The 13028-nt window shown below is 39.1% G+C and overlaps 1 protein-coding gene across 1 annotated transcript; it reads right to left on the bottom strand.

Annotated features, from left to right (window-relative positions):
- Nucleotides 1–212: 212 nt before the first annotated feature.
- Nucleotides 213–6516, bottom strand: CYP7A1 (cytochrome P450 family 7 subfamily A member 1; the record flags this gene model as incomplete). Its single annotated transcript, XM_080364129.1, has 6 exons — nucleotides 6380–6516; nucleotides 4807–5047; nucleotides 3601–4214; nucleotides 2127–2257; nucleotides 1006–1181; nucleotides 213–512 (listed from the first exon to the last, which is right to left on the bottom strand). The coding sequence occupies exons 1-6, from the start codon at nucleotides 6460–6462 to the stop codon at nucleotides 213–215; spliced, it is 1545 nt and encodes a 514-aa protein (XP_080220255.1). The 5' UTR covers nucleotides 6463–6516.
- Between the last annotated feature and the right edge of the window lie 6512 nt (nucleotides 6517–13028).

Here is a 13028-nt window from a genome sequence, read left to right as displayed (position 1 = left end):
CAATACAGTGCATTGAAGTCACTGCATGCTGACACCGTAACAGTATACATCATGCATTTTTCATTAGACTGATGAATTAGCATCTTCATATAGCTTTTCCCCGAAGACTTGCAATATTTCATTTGCATATATACATAAAATATATATAAAGTATACGTTATGTAGTGTATTTATATAGTACATATTTTATATGCATAGTAGAAAATATATATTCATACACATTTCAGTCTATACCTAAAATCAATGTCATTGACTGGTTGCAAAATACCCAGTCCTGCACGAGATTGATCTAAAGAAGGACATTGCACATTTTTGTCCACAAGCTCTATCTCAAAATATGAAAAAATCAAAGCCAAAAATTGTTTAATTTCATGGACAGCAAATAACCTGCCAGGGCATTTTGCTATGCCTGTCCCAAATGGCATGTAGTAATACTTCAACTTGCGACCATTGCGGTAGAAGTCAGTCTTTTCTTCTCCGTTCTCATTGAGAAAGCGATCATATTTGAATGTCTGTAATTAAACCCACAAAAGAATTAGTTGATATTTGAATACTGAAGTTCTGTCATGTAGGACATGATCTCAAGTTCTTTGCTTATGGCTCTTCTTTTCTGATTTCTTAAAATAAGGATTATAACCTGCATTCTTGTTCATGCAGCAGAACTGGAAAATTTCTCATTCTGTGCCTTTGGGAAAATATTATCCTTACCATTGTCCTCCCTCAAACCCCCCTTTAATGGTAATCTTTTCTCACTGAAGAAGACAGTCAGTACAAGGCTCTCTTGAGCTGATAGCACACTATTTGATTACACTAAAACATATTTTGCAGATAGTGCTGGCACCGACACTATTCTTTTTCTTGCCTATCATTACATCTCCAGGTGTAGGAAGAGACTGGAGTACAACGGAAAACCAGCTATGGGGGCACCCCTGACAAATGCTCTGTTTAAAGGCATGTTAGGTTCTGCTCCAGCACAGAGTTTAATGCACTTCAATAAATACTTACCAAGGGATCGGTGTAGATTTCTGGATCAAAATGCAAGAGCTGAGGATAAAGAGCTACAATATCATCACTGCGAATGTTGTAGTAATCGTTCTCTAAGTGCAAAGTGAAATCCTCCTTGGCAACTCGGAAAGTCATGGATGCACTTGATAGCCTCATTGCCTCCTTGATGATGCTGTCTGTCAGGAGAGGAAAATGAATGATTACCAGGGAAATAGGATGCACCTGTCCTTGGGGAAGGTCACACATTTTGAACTCTTTCAAACCCATTATCAAACTCTGCATTTATCAGAAGAAATATTTTAACAATAACTTTGTAAATGCCTAAGAAGGTATCTTTCTCATTTCTTTTTAGCATTATTATCTCCTCTGCAGATAACACCAAGAACATAATCTGCTTCCCCTAGAAAAATACTTAGACTTGATGCAACAGAATATTTGAAAGTGAGACACATTTTCACTCTGAGATAAAGAACAAACAAGTCAAAACTGGATACATTAAAAAAAGCCCCAAACAACAACAACAAAACAGTGTAGTGATTAGCATTTTCTGAAACTTTAAGAGATGGTGCATAGAAAACAGGACTCATAAAAATTTACTTGAGGGTTTTTTTTTTGTTTCAATATAAGCTGATTTTTTTTTTAAAGAACAATAGTTATAGGGTGACATTTGAAAACTCGCTGTAACTTAGACACTTTTGAAAAATGTGCCTACAATTTTAAATATATTAAGAAGAAATAAAAATAATGGTATTAGAACATATTGCTTCACATCATAAGAATTAGGATACAAAATTGGGAAACACCTAAAGTCATTACTAAACAAAATATTGTTATGAATTTTCCATGGATCTCCAATACTATGCTGTATAGATGTGTAGCAGTATTGAGACATGCCACTAACCACCAGAAAAGTGCTATTCATGTGAATTTTTATGCTGTCAGTATCACCCGGGACCTTAGGGAGACTGTATTGACTGTTGCTAAGGAACACAGAAGTTTTTGTTCCAGTGTGTGTTGGCTAATTCCATAGTAATTCCATAGCAAGCATATCTTTGGTAACAAATAGAAGACTGTGAAATCTGTGGGATGATTTCTGGTACTCCTGCATAAAATAACCATACCTAGTATTGGCATATTATCCAGCTGTTTTCGGTTCAAGGAAATATGTTTGCCATCTAAGCTGATCTTCTCGCCAGCACTTTCCAAAATACTTTGCACTTCTTTGGTAGCAGCTCTCATTGCTTCTGGACTCCTAAGATCAAAAGACCAGAAGAATAACATGATTTTACACTAAAGAATGGTTTAAAAATGTTTCGCCATTAACTTTCTTCTTGACTAAAGTTCAGTTTGTTAACTGACAAGTACAACCTTCTAAAATGAAAAAGTTAAAGCAAAATGCTGTAATTACACTTTTTCATGTCTTGGCAAAGATACAATAGCTTCAAAAAAAGGGAAAAGAACCCCAAGGATTTGATTCTGTCTCCAATGACAAGTGGGACAGAACTCAAGTGAATGCATAACTCAGGTAATAAATAGGTAAAAAGCAGTGCCAAGAATAAGAAATAAAATAGTCAGTTGTAGATTAGGAAATAGTCCCACTGCAGGTAGGAAGTGTAGGAACCTGATCATAGATCAGTTTTATAACATCACTTATCCTGGATGATGTCCTATTATGTGGCAATATTCTGTCTAGCTGAAAAGAATCCTCCTAATACTAAAAGTCCACATAGTATCCTTCAATGTCTAGACTTTCTTACAGACACTGAATATGTGAGCTATGGTGAAACACATATAGATAATAATACAGGATGCAATTGTGTCTTGATAAAGGCACAACCAATCAGGGTGTTAAAAGACTCCAATGCCAGAAGACCTAAAGACAATGTGTTCTTGGAATGAAAGGTACTAAAGAACTGCAGATACTAGCATTGGCAGGTAGATATGAGGATGCAAGCCACTGGCTAAATAAAAATGTCAGAAATTTAAATACATATTCAAGACTAAGTCAAGCTGAGGTAGATTATACTCCACAGAGGCCTACTCTAAAATGAACATTTAATAGTATTATCTGAACTGTGTGTGCACTCCTCTCATGAGTAACAACAGTCTACATGTCAGCCTTGGTAGGATCTATGAAAATATAAACTATTTTCTGTTAAGTACCTGTGAAAATGTTAGTGAAGTTAAAGCTCATTTTGCCTGCCGTGGTGAGATGGTCTAAAAATGTCCAATTATATTGGGAGCCTTGAATACAATTAATGTTCTGACTGCAACCAGCACTTTTAATGTCATATCATATAGATTTACTCCAAAGCTTTCTTGACAAAGTGTAGCATTGCCCTGGAGTATTTTTTTTATTATTCAAAAAAACTTCTAAACTTCTACGGAATTGCTCTGTGTTACCACCAGTACTTTGTCCCAGATAACTGAAGGAGTTTTCTGTGGAAGTCCAGAACAACATGCCACTTCTGTTGTAATCAGTAAGCTTTCTGACACCGATGAGGTATCAAGCAGTGGAATTTGCCTCTATTAATTAACTGGTTTCTGAATGATAAACATTTGTCTTGTTTGGAAACAAGAAATATTGGGACTTACTTAAGAAGATAGAACAAGCTCCAAAATGTGGCAGGTATGGTGTTGGCTTGGGAGGCCCAGAGCACCGCCACATGGGTCTTCGCTTTTTCCATGTCATTGAAGGTTGATAGAGTGTCATTCAGGAACATGCGGAGGGTGACAAGCTCAGAGAGGTTGTCCCTCTTGAGGAGGTTCTTGTGGAGGAGGGCCTCTCCCAGCTTCTCACGAGCGCTATGGGCACTCTTGAAGAGGTGGATAGGCAGCCCTGCCACAAGGGCTGGAAAGATCCTGTCAAATTCCTTGAAGTTTTCAAGAGCATTTAGGATATGAGCTCTCTCGGTTTCCTGCTTCGATGAGAGATTTTTATCGTGATTTGAACTAAATTCTTTCCCAAAAAGTGTTAAAAAGCCAGACTCAAACATCACCTGGCAACAGAATGTATAAAGTCCTTCTGTCACCCAGTCATTAGGCTGAAGTTTAGATATTCTTGACTGCAGCATGACGCATTGTAGGTTTTCCATCATTGCTTCAATGAGGGCATCTAAGGCATTACCTTGAAGGGTTCTAATGAAAGTCTGATGAAAATTTTCAGTGGTGTTTCCCTCTGCTGGGTCAATGCTACGATGCCCAAAAGCCTGTCACAAAATAAATTGTTTGCATGATAAATAAGGCCTGCCATAACCTTGATGATAAAGTCTAATGGAAAAGCCAAAGTAAAACTTCATAGCTTAATAGGGGGAAGGATAATAAGGGCTATTAACACTAGAACTGATACTTTCTCAGTAAACCATAGCAGTTAAGTAGGCAAATGAAAATAAATTTGGATAGATGTTTACAAGTAAATGGAAGTGGTTACCTACACCTTCATTCAACTCCCATCGACATCAACAGGATACTTTTTGCTCATTTCAGTAAGAGTTTGCCTGAGCTCCTATCACGTTGCGTCATTTTTTAAGGCACTAAGACCAAGTCTTCCATAGTGGTGAGCACCTCCTGCAGAAGATTTCAGCTTCAGCAAGCTGTATTATCATTTTGTAGATGGTGATATTTGTGTTTCTACTTTAGCAAATTGGGATACTAAATGACTAAATAACGTAATTCTTGGACAATTCAAATCACTGCAAATTTCCTTTCCATTAAGGGAAAAAAAGGACCCTAGTGTTTTAAACCAATAGAACCAGCAGATACTTTGCATGTTAGATATTAAAACCAATTTTTAAGTGGTACCTTGGCAGAAGTAGCAAAATGGAACTTTTTCCAGTCCAAGTGTTTTCCCTGGCGTATCAATGCATGGTAGGAAAAAGGGTCAGTGAGGAAATGAATGTATTTCCCTGCTACTCGGCAAGTGAAAATGTGGCCATGCTTCTTCTGCTTTTCTTTGAGGAATTCAAGGGGGTTCGCACCGAACTGCAAGGCACAGCCCAGGTATGGGAGGAACCCATTTTCAAGGGGCGGCTCACCTTGTCGCCTACAAAACACAAACAAAAGCTGAATTTAGAGCTGTATATAAGGCTGTCTCCTCCAGGACTTCCAGGTAAATTAAATTATGATGCTAGGATTTTTGGAATATGAAAAATGTAAAAAAAAAAAAACAAAGCCAAACCAAACCAAAAATAGTATATTGACAAACCATTTACTCTCATTTAAAGAGTAAGCCTATTGTGAGGTCTACAGTATACAAGACTAACTTTAACAGCCTGTATTATAATAAACATAATAAAACATAGTTTGATTTTATAATTTTTCTGTTCCCTGGGTCAGAAATTTATCTTTCACTTGCTTGAATGCAACATTGTTGCCCCTAGCTAACATGTACTGCTAAATAATTGTCCCATAAATGAATAATCCATATAATTCATATTGTCTGATACATTTTTAGGCAATGTTATTTGCAATTCAATTTGAATACCAAGGGGAATATTTTTTTAGTATAGAAAGCTTATTATTATTGGCATATCCCATTTGGACCAGATCCTGCTGAAAACAGTGGGAATGTTGCCATGATCTTCAGCAAGCATAAGAGTTAGTCTTTGAGGTGAAGTATTGTTGAGCACATGCTTTAAGTTAATAATATGCTTAAAGTGAAGTATACATTTAAATGATATTTTTTATTCTGAGTCAGAAAACTACTTTCCTGCACAGGGACACCATGGCTACTTAAATAACTTTCAGACAATACTTATCTTTTATAATAAATTCCTGTTGGTTAAAGTTAGCTATTTTCACCTTTTTTATTAAACTTTTAAAAGTAAAACAAGAAAATGACTGCTGAAAAATACAAAATTACAATAGTTAAGCAAATTATTTGCTTCTTAGGTAGATGTGCCAGCAGATGTGCTTTTAAGAAATACATATTTGACACAGTAAGGTACATAAATATTATCTGTATTCAACAGTGGAACTAGATATGATAGACTGATAATATGAAAATGTTTGTAAGTAGGTATTAAACTATAATTAGATATAAGTATTAGCTGTGATTAGAATGCAGGTAAAACTACAGCCCAGTACTTTGGGAAATCAGAAAATGCATATTCATATTTTAATGACCTCGTTTATGCATAACTTGTACTTACAGCTATGTCTAGGCATTACCTCACTATTATTAAAAAGCTCATACATAAAATTCTGTTGTAAAATAAATCTCTTAGAAGACCAAACTAGATTGTTGCCCATGCTATCCTGCATCTGTCCATGTGGCAGTCTTAAGATTACACTTTTTTTAGCTATATGTACACAGTATATTTGACAGAAATAAAGACTAGGTACAGTGAGATGCATTTACAAATAGATTCCTTACCTCTTCCTCCTCCTCCCTACAAGAAACCAAAAACCACAACCGAGTATTATCACTGTTCCCCAGATCCACGATGCTACAACCATTTCTGGTAATGGTCAAAAACTTCCAAGTGGAAAACTGTTAACTACTAGTATGGCAGGAGAGGAGACTGGGAATGACACAGAAGACATGTCACTATTTATATACAGTAGGTGCACCACTGTATCTAATGGCCTTCAGCCCACCTATCAAGCTATTGATTAACCATTTCTGGAGAGAGCCTGTTTTGCCTCTGTGCTGACATCTTTCTGCAGGGAGCTTCACTGGATTGATGTAGACAGTTGCAGATCTGGCCTTGAGCTGATGTCACCTATCAGTAGTGTTTCCAAAGTAATCAAAGAGCTGTAACAGTTGATAATTTGAAGGTCTGTCAGGTGTGTTTTGATCTATCCTACAGATTTACCAATTGCAGTTTATAGTTCAAGTTTAGCAATCTATGAAATGGCTACTGACAGGTGTCCAGAGGATTCCGACTGGGCTAAATGGTGGTTGCAGTTCGTGTTGTCCTGTAGCAGCCATCCTGCTCGTCCCCTCCCTTCTCCTTCATGTGGCTCTGGTGTGCCACTGTGAGAGGGAATGCTGGGGGTTTTGGCTGCAGGTAAAGGGATGGCTGCAGGAATGGATGGACCTACTCCCTCTAACAACATTTCTCTGGTAGAAAGGGAAAAAGAGGTTTCTATAATATAGCATGAGAGAAAAAGCAGGATTAGACAACCACAGTTTTTTGTTTTGTTTTGTTTCCTATGTCCTTGGATCCCCAATCCACCATTTACGTTCCCATTTAATTATTATTCTTTCTGCCTTTGTTCCAAGCTGTATAGCACCAATTCAGTCCACTTTGCAGCCTTGGAATATGATGTCTGGTCCCATTTCAGGAAAATTCTGAAAAATGTATTGAATTTTCAGCACTCAGAGGACCACCACCCTCCCCCCCACCCCCCGCCCCGCTTTGTTTTTTTTCTCTAATTCATTCCTTTCTGCTTAAATAGATTCCTGTGTACCCATTTTCTCCTATCATCCACATCGAGTTCTGCCATACGCTGTCCGATTATTGCTAAGTCCCTTCTACAGTGCTCTGTAGACATATTCCTCACCCTAAAGGAGGGGCACATCAAGTAAAATTGCTTGCAGGCTGCCCAGGAGAAAGCCAGAAGAGACAAATGTTGCTAATTCAGGGGGGAAATTATCTAGATGAGAAAAGGAAGGAAGGGAGTCAGGAAGAGCTGGGTGGGCGAGAGGACTGGGTTAAGTGGGGGACCTACTGCAAAGGGCCAAATGGGAGGCTGAAACAAAAAGTCTACTACCTGTGGGCTGGAGATAATCCAGGTATCAGGTAACTGAAGGAGACATTGGAGATAATCCAGCTATCAGGTAACTGAAGGAGACATTCCAGCTGCTCAGGAGTCAGTGCTGGGACTGCTCCTGGACATGCTCTTATCTGACAGAGAGAATGTCAAGCTTCTCCCTTCTGCTTTCCCTCAAGGCTAAGCTCTGGGGAATAGGAGAGCACTTTTGGTACTCAGAAGAGGGGAAAGTGTAATCTGGGATGAATTTAGTGAACATTCAATAGAAATCCCCTCTTGTGTTTTGGTTAAAGGCTTCAAGAAAAGTTAAGGAAAAGGTCATGAGGGCTATGCTGCTTTTTGTTTGAAATGAACACGTACCATGACTAACTCACATAGTGAGGATTGTTGGATGATCATAGGAAAAAAAAGGCACAGATGTGTTATTTCTATTATGGTGCTAGTTTTATCACGTAAGATTGAACTTTTCTCCCCTTGTTCCTAACTAGTGAGACTTCGAACTTTGGCTTGCTCTTAGCACCTGGCATTGAGCCATTGAAGAGCCAGCTCAGGTAGCATATAGTGATGTCTCATTACTCATCTAGGGCCTAATATATTTCTAAGGCAGAAACTGATGGGTTTTAGTCATTTTTCCAGGCTCACTTTTGCACCCGTTTTTGTTGGTGTCCCTACAGCTGTGTAATAAAACAGCAAAGATTTGGACTTTTCACCAAAGTCTGCCACTTCAAGCACTACCCTGAAGACATCGAGCTGCAAATCTGGTAGATAGGAATATTTTCCTGGCCTGAAACCAAGGAAGACAGTGAGGCATGGGATAGCTCTGTGAAAACGTCATTACATTTGAGGCAATTTTTAAGTTTCTATACTGAAGAAAAAGCTTCTGACAGGACTGAGGCTTGTCCTCAATCTAATAGCCAACTCCTTTTGCATATCAGCTCAAGATCCAGTCTTCCACTTCATTTTCATTTAAGCACAGGTGTGTCTAATATTTTCCTAGAAAAAAGCTGTTTTTTCAACAGCTGAATTTAGACTGTTAGAATTGCTTTATAAAATCTATGCTTTCCCATTTCCTGCTTGTTTCCATTATAGGAAATTGCAGTTCTAGGTGTCATTTTTGACCACTTCCTATCTTCATCCTAAAAAACTATGACCATTTTATTACATTTCTGCCTAATTCTTAATGCATGTGTAGGTCTCAGCTTTTTTATGTCCAAACAACACTGAAAAAGAAGCTTCCATCAGTTTTGTATGTAATACACAGGAATAATATTTAATCAGCAACAGATACCTGTGGTTCCTCACACTATCACGTGTTGCACCAGGTAGAGCTGCCAGTCACACATGCCTTTTCCTTACATGCATTGGGTAGTTGTGCTGCAATGTGATGAGAACATCATTTACAAACAGCATCCTGCTGTCACAACAGGACTAACTTTTCTAAAGCTTCTCACCTTCTTTCTAGTTTTGATTTGTACATATGTAACATACTAAAAGTGTAACCAGATGTAGGAAAAGAACCAGAGCTCCTTTGCAGCCTACCTTAATTAATAGCTTTTTCTGTCAGGAAAATCAAATATTCCCCCTCTTTTCCATTTAAAAGATCTTTATGTGGTAGCACCCTTGATAAACAACTACTATGACTGAACAGAGTCGCTCTCACATACTTTAAAGGCCTTCCTAGTGCTAGATCAACTCCCATATCATCTCTTAAACAGGCCAATCTATAGCCCCAAAGCAGCCAGTACTATAGTAGGTTACAGCCTGTGACATAAGTTCTTGTGAGAAACATAAGCCAGAGCATTGTCTGCCACAGATACTCCCACAAATTCAGCAGATGAGAAGTGTGTTTCTCCTTTCATTTATATCAGTGGGCATTAGGCTTTCCTGATTTTTTCAGCAGCACCAGTAGGGTACCCTGATGTTCTGAATATGGTATTTTAGTGCTCTTCAGTTTTAGACAGACAGAGACATGACATCTGGGTCCCGTTTCCCATTGGCAAAGCACAAGCAGTTGCCATCAGTCTGTACAACAGGGCTTGAAGGCACCATGTTGTCACACTGATTGACAGATATTACATATTCTGCAGCACAGTGTGTGTTGTGTATGGGGTTGGCTCTCTTGCTTCAGCCCAAAGTGGCAACTCATAGGAGTTACAGATGCGGTCAGAAAAACACACTGAATTTGTGAGGGAAACTCCTACCATAAACGATATGAAGAATATTAGTGCAAAGAACAGACATGACTTGGGCTCAAGACTCCCTCAGGACAATGACACTAGCAGGAATAAAGCACCAAGTATATTTGAATGTATAAGCCTTCATCATTGCAAGTTTGAACATACGTGTTGATCCCTTAAGAACAGTGGAGAAACTCAGCAGTGCAGTGGGTGGTAGTTAGAAAATGGAAAACCTCTCAACAACTGTCATTAGATCTTTTGGTTTAACAATTGTTATTTGATGTTTTGGTTAAACTCTAGCGCATACTGAGCTAGAACCGGTCCAAAAAGAGAACTCGAGAGAACATGGATGCAGACAAAGCAGTATGCTGACATTTTACCCAGTACGATGTGTTTAGCATCTGTTTCTACCTATGCCCAGCTGTTCACACCAGCTGCAAGGTCAGCAGAGATACGGCTTTGCTTGTGCCTTCAGGGTCAGGACATGTGCCGAGACTTATGCATGGTTACACTGCACTACTGTCCCCAAAAGGGCACCAAGACATTTTTCACCTCGATGTGGACACTGACTGCAGAGGCTGCCAGAAGCACTCTTATCTATCACCTCTGCTCCAGCCAATGAAGTATGTTTGGCTGTGGCCTCTGTGGAGCCAATGCTGTTCCCATAAAGCAAACAGGCCCAGCTTACTTCTGGAGAGGACCTGCGGTGATTCCTGAATCCAAAGAGAAGCCTTCTGTCTTGCTTCACACAGCTAATCATCCAATACGTTGTAGCTATATGGCTTTCATTAGTAATGACCCATACATGGTATTTAAATAGACAAGCTGAGGTGAATCATTTTTTCCAGGGTTACTGCTGGCTTCATAGCTCAGCATCACTGGTGCACAGAAGGATGTAATGGAGTCACGAGAAGCCGCTGATGACATTTGGGAGTAAATAGCAAATTTGCACACAGCTAACAATAAAACATGTTTATTCACTGGAATTAAATAAGACATACACCCTATAAAGAAATGATTGACATTTTTTTCTCTCGCATGTGTTGTCAGAACTGGGTCAATATTTTTCATCAACAGATGAAAAACACAGAAACCACACAAAAAACAACTCAGCAGTGCGATGGCAGCCCTGCAGTTCACAGGGCAGGAGCAGTCTGACATGCTACAGCCAGGAGACACAATTGCAGCTATGAAACATTTCTGCAGCTGTGAAACGTGTAAAAGACATCTCAGAAAGGTGGAGAAATATGAAAAGAAAGCCTAAACAAAAATTTGTATGGCGTAGCTGCTTGTAGCTCAGAATCTTTTGAAGCCAAAACATTGCTAGTAAATAATTATATGTCACCACCTGCTGGTAAACTTTGAATTAGACTTGTGTGGTGCATTGTAATGTGAACTGTGCTAGTCAGTATGTGTTTCTTGTTTTAAATAACAAAAACGGTATTTATTTTATGTGCCTAAGTATTTTTCTTTGTATTTACATACACGTATAGCTTTCATGAAAGCTATTATACTATTAGTTTCTGGGGAAGAGTGACTTAGGTTTGTTCAGAGCCTGGGTGTTTTGGAGGCTGTGGAATGATGTCTGTGCTGATATGCTGGGTAAGACCACTGATGTTCCTGGAGGCTGAGCTCAAAACCTGGCTTTTCAGGGGTCAGTGCAAATGTTGCTATTAACAGAATCAGGGTTTTCCTCTTCTCCAGCCATGAGAAGCAGCTGTTTTTAGAAATGAACAACAACTGTCATCACACAGGACCCTGTGCTGAGTGGACAGTCCAGAAATTGAAGGTCCTTGTCCAGCATCAGCATTGACTGGACACAGCCACCATACATCTAGAAACCGGAAAGCATCAGCAATGCTGTGGACAGTGGGAGGGGAGGGGAGGGGAGGGGAGGGGAGGGGAGGGGAGGGAAGGGAAGGGAAGGGAAGGGAAGGGAAGGGAAGGGAAGGGAAGGGAAGGGAAGGGAAGGGAAGGGAAGGGAAGGGAAGGGAAGGGAAGGGAAGGGAAGGGAAGGGAAGGGAAGGGAAGGGAAGGGGAAATGCTGGCTGCTGTGTCTACCAGCAACAACAGACCTGATCTCCAACCATGACACACCATTGCCTTCACTGTGGCTTCCCTTTGAGGAAAAATTACTACCACAAAATGGAATGATGGCACCTCTGGATTGCTGCCTCTTCTTACCCTGTCTTATTTTCTCCATCATTTTAGAGTTCTGTTGAAAGAACATAAACAGGCTGCCATTATCAAGTCATCAGGCCAGAAATGTACTGTCTTCTTCAGAGAGACTGTGATCCCAAAAATAAATCCAACAGATCTCTAGCTGGATTCACCTTTTCCCTGGTTTTCTTGCATCACTGGAAAAGGTGGAAGTCTTGTATACCTAGATAAGAATAGAGTATCTAAAAGAATATGAGTAAAATGATATTAAAGATACTGCAGAGAATAATGGCAATCAGTTTAATTATTTAATGATCTACATAGTCTATAATAAATTCATGCTAGTACAGTAACATGCTACAGCTCTATTTTAGCAACTGTCATGGTTGTTCAAAGGGCAGATTTAGTCTACATTGTACTCTGCCTTCTGCAAAATTTGTGAGTCATCTGGCTCCAGGAAAATAGTGTGCTCAGATTTATTTTTTAAAAATTATTATTTATTTTTCTGTAGATTGTTTGAATGTATGTAGTATGGTAGAGACACAATTCTCTTGTCAACTGATATCTTCGTGATATCTTTGACCCTGCCACTTTTTTTCATTATGAAGCACTCTGCATATACAATGCCTTGTATTTGCATTAGGATAATCAACATTGGTGGCTTATAAAGTTGGACAGGCTGGGGAACTGGGTTTATGTGCGTCCTGTTTCTGGACAATTGCCCCTGAGCATTTAAGTAACAGTATGGACAGATGTTTCCTCTAACGACCAAGTTAATATTTACATATTTATCTCAGAGTATCCTCAGAAGTGCTCATATATCAAGCAATTAACTTTGCTTGCTTACAGCATATAGCTCATTTTCTCTCCAGGATTTCCTTTGTTCTTTTGGAATGTCAGCTCAGAATTTAGTAACCTTTCTGTCAAAACCTCGAACTTACAATGCCACTATCTACTCTTTAATATCAA

This window comes from Nesoenas mayeri (genome assembly GCF_963082525.1).
Source record: "Nesoenas mayeri genome assembly, chromosome: 2".
Lineage (NCBI taxonomy): Eukaryota > Metazoa > Chordata > Aves > Columbiformes > Columbidae > Nesoenas > Nesoenas mayeri.
Note: the sequence above shows the minus strand (reverse complement) of the source record. Positions and strands in the feature narration are given on the sequence as shown.